General features: G+C 49.8%; 1 protein-coding gene across 1 annotated transcript in view; it reads left to right on the forward strand.

Moving 5' to 3' along the window:
* Window positions 1-7358, forward strand: part of BICDL1 (BICD family like cargo adaptor 1) — a 50645-nt gene extending 43287 nt beyond the window's left edge. The window contains exons 9-10 of the mRNA XM_075167093.1: window positions 2725-2845; window positions 7006-7358. Coding sequence (XP_075023194.1) covers window positions 2725-2845; window positions 7006-7206 — 322 coding nt within the window. The 3' untranslated portion in view covers window positions 7207-7358. The remainder of the gene's footprint in view (window positions 1-2724; window positions 2846-7005) is intronic.
* The last annotated feature ends 247 nt before the right edge of the window (window positions 7359-7605 follow it).

Here is a 7605-nt window from a genome sequence, read left to right on the forward strand (position 1 = left end):
TTCCTGCTCCAGGGTCTTTTTTGCATCTCCAGTAATTCTCTATTTCTCTGTCATGGTTTAATTCGGCAGGCAGCCAAACACCACACAGCTGCTCGCTCACTCCCCACCCCCCAGTGGGATGGGGAGAGAATTTGAAGGGTAAGAGTGAAAAAAACCTCATGGGTTGAGATAAAGACAGTTTAATAGAACAGAAAAGGAAGGGAAAATAATAAGAATAAGAATAAGAATATACAAAATGAGTGATGCTCAATGCAATTGCTCACCACCCACGCTGACCGATAAGCAAGTAGCGATCGCTACTTCCGGGAACACCTACCATTCATACATTGAGCATGACATCACATGGTATGGAATACCCCATTGGCCAGCTGGGCCAGCTGTCCTGGCTATGCTCCCTCCCAGCCTCTTGTGCACTTGGCAGAGCATAGAACCTGAATGTCCTTGACTAGTAGGGTACTTAGCAACAACTAAAAACATCAGTGTGTTATCAACACTCATACTAAATCCAAAACACAGCACTAGGAAGAAATTTAACTCTATCCCAGCCGAAACCAGGACATTCTCCTTTCAGGATTCTCCCACTGTTTTGACTCTTTATTTTCCCACCCTCCTTGCAGACCCATGCAGTTTTGCTACTCCGTACCCCATACCCCCCCCTTGCCCAGCTCTGTGCTTGGGCTTGCCACACTGCCCCGAGGAGAGGGGCAGAAACATTCTCCCCGCTGTGCTCTAGCTAGAAAGGGGATACATCTGGTAATCTCTTCAATAAGCAGATGGGCCAGGATACCACCAGTCCGTTTCCTTATGGAAATGTCTAATACTCAAGCCCTCAGCAAGAGGAGGAGCACAAGAGCGTCGCACCTCTGAGGATGTGGGGAGCTAAATCGGCAGGCACAATCCCTTCATCTTTTTTTAAGTGACCCAATCATCTGTGCTGCTCTCACCCTGGTAGCCGGCTACCAAATTCCCATCGCTCTCCTCTGTAACACCCCCATCTGTTGGCAAAAATCAGGAGCATCCCAGCTGCACTGCCGGGTGCAGAGAGGTGGTTCTGACATTTCCAGTGCGTGTGGGTTGCTGGTTCTGCTGTGGCTATGGCAACGTGCTGCCGCTGCGATAAATCCCCTGGTAATATCCAAGCAGCAATGGGGAGCTTCACAACAAAAGGCTATTTAAGGTGCTCGAACCCACAGCCAGGAGTGGAAGGGTACAGCTTCTCCACGGCGGTTAATGACCCCATTGGGACAAAGCACTAACATTTACAGCTGACTGTCCTGCAGCGGCAGGAGCCCAGAGAAAGGACGTGACAAGTGTGCATGGGTGAGTGGCGGGTGATTAATGAGCAGAAAGTGGCTGCAAGTGAAAGCAGACAAGAGCGTCTTGTTGCTAGAAATGAAAGCATCCCTCCACAGACCGAGCAGGCTGCTCCGAGGCAGCGAGCCACCTGAGAGGCTCGTGATATGCTTCCCACCTTGCACCTCAAGGGTTAAGTCACTTTTGTTGAAGCCCTCCCCAAAAAAAGCCCTAACTCTGAACAGAAATAAAATCACCGCCTGAGGCAGACATCTGGCATGGAAAATTTTTAGCTTGAAGCTGAAGTTTGGCAACACGGGAAGCAATAGGAAAATAGGCTCCTATAATAGGAGGTGTTAAGCAACCGCTACCTGGCATATAACCACAAATTCCCAAACTGCTCTTCTGCAGGGGAGCACAAGGGAGCTATTAGGAGGCGATGAATTAGCTACAGTTAATAAGATGCAATTATTTCTCCCGAAAATGTTTGCAAGGAAAGATGGTTCCCAGCAAGTCATGTTACTGTTTCCCATCACAGCAGTTAATTGAAAACCTAAGGTTTGTGCTCACCTGTCTGCTCCCAGCATGGTGAGCAGCATTTCCCAGCTTGGGCAGCTTAGGAAATTGCTCCTTCCTAGAGGACAATCTCCTTCCACTAGCCAGTAGCAGCTGGAACATCTCAGCCACTGAGCACTCAGGCCCTTTGGGCAACCTTGGCCATGGCGACACATGCCCGGTGGCCACCAGATGCCTGGAAAGAAATGCAGCAGCAGTACTGCCAAGGGCCAGCACATCCCCATTGAAACTGGGAGATTTCCTTAAAGCATAACATTTAATTCAAACAATTCTAACAGTTTGTCATTCTTAAAAAGCATATGCTGTGATAAACTTTCTTCCTTCATTTCCTTCCTTCAGTCCAAGTCCCAACTGAAAGCAGAGCTGTACTCTTTGAGGGTTTTTGTTTGTTTGTTTTATGTTGCAACTTATTGATCAAGTGATCAGACACAGATCATTTGATTTTTAACACATACCGTTTCCTTTCCTATGCATTAATAAACAGAAGAAAATGAAAAAAATATTTATATGTAGATTCTACCTCGTTTTAGATCTCCATTTTCAATGGCAGATCCTGCACATTATCCAGGCTGACTATATTCTCTTACACAGCAGCGTATCTGAATATCTTTTTGTATTCTTCATAGTGTGCTTACCAGAGATCTGCTGTTTTTATAGTAATGATGTCTACAGTTCTGTCCCACTCTTCAGATGAATAGATTGTCCAGAATACAGCGGAGATGAACAGCTTAGGATTTGGGGACTTGCCAGTGAAAGAAATTGTTGACTTCTCCTCAGGGATATATTTAACACTTCCTTTAAAAAAAAAAAAAAAAAGAAAAAGTCACATGCCCCAATTTCTCGCTCTCCCGCCAGGAAGAACGCAGTGGAGGTGGAGCTGGCCAAGTGCAAGATCGACATGATGTCCCTCAACAGCCAGCTGCTGGACGCCATCCAGCAGAAGGTGAACCTCTCGCAGCAGCTGGAGGCCTGGCAGGTGAGCAGCCCCGGTCGCTGCAGGGCAGGGTCTGGGTGGCACGCCGCCCAGGAGGCACCTTTGGGTGACTTTTCTCCCCGCCCTGTGGGTTTGCTGCGTTCTCAGCCTGAGCGTCCATGGGTAGGAGTGTTTGCTTTTGGCTCTGCAGGAGCCAGTGATGCAGTGGTACTCCAGGGAGTGAAACACAGCCCTCCCCTGCTCAAAGCCTTTCAGCTGTGAGCTGTTAATTAATTATACAGGAATACCCATTTAAAATGGAGAAACAAACTGTAGCTCATGGCTGCATGGGTAACATACACTTTGCAGAGTAACCTGCTGTGGCCCGGGCGGGGAAGGTGTCCGTGCAGGAGATGTCCCTGGGCAGGGGCAGCCTTGGGGACGCGTGGGCACCGCACGTCCTTGCATTTCCATAACAGAGCAGAAAGGTGGGAGGCAGAGAGGTTGTGGCGATTGTTTTGCAGTATAGCTGCACTGTTTCCATCAACTCAGAAGATCTGGCAAGTTGGAGAAGCTAAAATCCCAGCTCTCTACCACGGTAAAAAACACCAAACCCACGACAGTTCAGCGGCTGCCCTGGAGATGCTCTACTTGGGGTCAGTGGGGAAAACCCATGTAAAGGCAGAGAGCCCTTGGGAGCAGACAAAGCTGTCTCCTCCCGGAAACTAGCACCGAGGGAGGGCTACTTTAATAGAAAACAAGCAGATACAAAAGAAAAGGTCCGGGCTAGTTATAATAATTTGTTGCAGACAATGCAAGACCCCGACTCTACTAACAACCAACCTGACCGGTAGAAACCTCTCCTGTACAACCTCGCTCCTGTTTCAACTCCACTGTGTTTTCGTTTCTCTCTTTTTTTTTTTTTTTTCCCCCCCCTCCTTTTCTTTTCTTTCTCCTGCTTACAGTTTGCTTCCTCAGGGCTTTTTACTATCTGGCTCCTTTGGTTTCTGATCTAGTGGCCTTTCTCAGTTCCTGTACCAACAGCTTTAGTCGTACACCCCTCCTGCCTTTGAGGTGAGCTCCCCGCACCCTCGCCAAGCACCCGCCATCCCCTCGCCTGCTCCATTCGCTGCCACCATCACCCGCATCCATCTCTGTCCTCACCATCACCTGGCAAGAAGGGCCGGTGGGGGGGTCTCCATCACGCACCGATATTCCGCACACACGCACCCCCCCCCCAGCACCAGGCCAGGGCACAAGGGGCAGCATCCTACCCCCATGGTGAGGCTTTACCCCCCAGGTCACCACGGGGAAAGCTGGGCTGAGGCACACATACCATTAATCGTCTGTTTTCGGCATATCTAGTATCTGGACCACTTCTTGAAATACAGAGTGGGATCTTACTTCTCAGCCGCGTTACCTAGTAAGTGACATTCAGTGCTCTGCGTAGGAGCTCTCTGTATCCAAGTTCTGCTTCAGTTTGGATGGGTGGTGTAAATTGAGACCTGCTTACTAGTACACCCAGTATTTAGTGCTGGAATATTCCCAGCTTAGGGTTTTAACAACAGGCGTTTGCTTTCTCACTTCACACTATGTCGTCCGATTGCAGCAATACAGCAACCCCAATCCTGCTCCCATCAGCTCTCCGAGGTGAGGATCAGGCCCACTAGCACTGCAGAAAGTTGTCTCCAACACACTGACCTAAAGCGTTGTTACGCAGTAGCAAAACCTAACGTCCCCAGAACAGAAGCTCAACCACAGAGCCACAAAACAAGTCAGGTGATTTATGTATTTTGGGGACTATTTTGCAAAGCTGAATGTTTCTGATAAAATGGGTGGAGATTCTCTGCTTTACCTGGGCATAAATGGAGGCTTTAATCTGATAAAATTTTGCTCTTGCACGCTTCTAGTCTGCACTTTACCAAGGACCATCAACAAGATTGCAGTTTTCTATAGGCACATAATCATACAGGCTATAAAATACGCCACAAGCAAAATCCCACACATCCGAGCCTAGCACAGGAGCAGCACAGGAGTGGATGTGCACCTCACCCCCATGCCTAATCTGACCCCCACTGGTATTCATCATTATCTGACTGGGGGCAGGAGGGGCGTTACTGGGAGTAGGGAAGAAATATGGAGCAAACTTGGAAGTGAAGAGGGCTGCTTCTCTGAAATGAGAGCTCAGTGGCCTCAGTGCCGTAGCAGCAGGGCACTGTCAGGTTAGAAAACGCTGCAATGCCAGCAGAGAGCTGCAGCCTGCATGGCCGCAGCCGCCAGCCTCCGAGGTCGCCTTGGGCAGCTCCAGCCCCTACCTCATGCAAGGGAGCCCAGCTCCAGCTCACGAAGAGGATACATGCCATTGCACCTCCTTCAGCCTCACCCCTTCTGCAAAGAGCAGAAACTGCTGCCCGGAACGCCCAGAGCACACCGGTACCATGTTATCCAGCTTTACGGGACCTCTTTATCAGACGGGTCTCGTACCGCTGGTGTTCGTCCTCCCTCCGCATCCCCAGACACTCCTGTGCCCCTGCCCGGTGCCAAGGCAGGGACCGCAGCTCTGCCCCAGCCTTGCTGCGTACATCTACCCCGAATCGCCACAGCCCAGCGCTGTGCTCTCTGATTCACACATCAGACAACGCAGTGCACTCTCAATAGTGCATACTGTATTTTTATATATATATAATATTTTTTGTATATATATATATAAAAATACGTGTAAAAATCATACCCATCCCTTGTGATTAACCAAGGACACAGATCTGCCATGCTGGAGCCTTGTTGCCTATCTCATTTGCTAGGAGAGGTGCCTTCAAAATCCGAGTGCTATACATTTTCACATGGCAGCTTCACCTCTGGAAACCAGTTTCACCTTAATGCTGATGTTTACCTTAACCTCTTCAGCTCTCGCTCTGCCTTTCCCTTTTCCAGCCCTGCTCTAAAAAGATCCAAAGCTTTCCCAGTCCACGTAGCTCTGCACCCTCCTGCTCCCTCAGGGAAAGTCCCTGTACTGAATACAGGTCCACGCCATGGCTATCAATCCTTTTCCCTCAGAAAATGCTGCAACAAGAGATTAGCCGTCGTTCAAGTTTCCAGTCCAAGTTGGCTGGTTTTATTCCACATCGTGCCACAGAGCAGCTGGGGCACCCGCTGGGCCATGGCAGCACCTCCCCTTCCGTCTCAGTGCTGCCCTGCACGAGGTGCCGCATGAACAGCACTTCCACCACTACAGCCCACCCGGACCATCCTTGTTCTCACCAGATAGTGCCCTCAGTCCTAACCAGGGCCCAAACCACTGGAGAACAGTTGATTTCTCCTGCGGGGCTAGCTTGTGTACAGACATTTTCACTAAGCTACAGTTTAAATATGCAATTATAGCAGAAATAATGGATCTGAAGATTTAAAATTTGTAGAATTGATAGCCAGGTTTTCAAGGAACACATTAGCACATCATTAGTGGCAACAGAACTGACTAATTATTTTGTGTAGAGCAATTTCACTGTGTTGCAAACATGGACGAAACCAGAGCGTTTCTGGTACATCTAAAAAACCACAGTGCAGCAGTTCATGCCAGGCTGTCAGCCAGAGAGCTCCCACCGCTCTGCTGGCTCTAGGGGAAGGAGCGAGTCTAAGGGACAAGCACGGTTCTCTTTGGTAAGTCTGGTGCAAACCCCACGCCGGGTCTGGTGGGCCCCTGCCTGGCCCCAGCCCCTCGGCTCCCGGCGGCACCTTCCCCAAAGAAGCCCCACTAACAGCGGCTGTGCGGGCAGCTCTGCCATGCCTACCTGCCTGCCTGCTCCGGCAGGCACATAGACCTGCTCGGCACGGACATCCTGACTTTTTCTGGCATTTGCTTTCAGCTGCATTTGTTCTGTTTTATTTAGTTCTCTCCCCAGAGGGGACATCTGCAAGCTGCAGACAGCAGAGAATCATAGTTTAGGGGTGTCACAGAGTCCCAAGCAGGCGCGGTGCTCCTCTGCGAGCACCTGGGCAATTTATCCCTCAGAATTGTGCGATTTACCTTCCGTGCTCACTAAAAAGCCTCATGGCGGCAAGTGAGGCTGAGACGGCTGCCAGGTGGGGAGCTAGACCCGACCCCACTCTCGTCATTCCTCCTCCATCTCATCACAGCACGTTTCACACCCATTTCAGCCGCGTCCCTGCGCGAGCTCCCTTTGAGCATCAGCTGCCACTAACAACCCTCTCCTCTCCCTCTGCCGCAGGATGACATGCACAGGGTCATTGACCAGCAGCTGATGGACAAACACCCGAAGGAATGGAGCCAGCTTGCTTATTCCTTCTCCAGTGGCTACGGCACAAAGCAGAGTGCCAGACCCTCCCCCGTGTTCAGGCCGGAGCAGCAGGGGAACGAGCCTGTTGGGGCAGAAGGGAACCGTCTCTTTTCCTTTTTCAAGAAAAATTAATTTGAAAAAGAGAAACCTCTCCAACAATTCCTGCTTCAAGATGGGGAGCGGGGCAACTGCCCAGCTTGCTGAGGGACCCAACTCTGATCCACTAAGAAAAAAAGAAGGGGGCAAAGGAGTGAACCCTTGAGACTCTGCACTATTTACACCGCACCTGGTCTGAACCAAATGTTTACATGAATTGGAGATTTGCAAATTGACAATGTGATACCAATAGAAAGAAACTTTTCTTATTCTTTAAGTGAAGTGATAAACTTCAGGGTATATTTTAGGCGCTTTGACACAGTCCAGTTTCTGCTGTGAAGAATAATCTGATTGTCTTAAAAGCATTCTTATGCTGGAGAAGGAAATAAGCAGCCCCAAGACAAAGCAACGCAGGGGATTGAGAACTGCCACCAC

Source organism: Calonectris borealis, chromosome 18, assembly GCF_964195595.1.
Source record: "Calonectris borealis chromosome 18, bCalBor7.hap1.2, whole genome shotgun sequence".
NCBI lineage: Eukaryota > Metazoa > Chordata > Aves > Procellariiformes > Procellariidae > Calonectris > Calonectris borealis.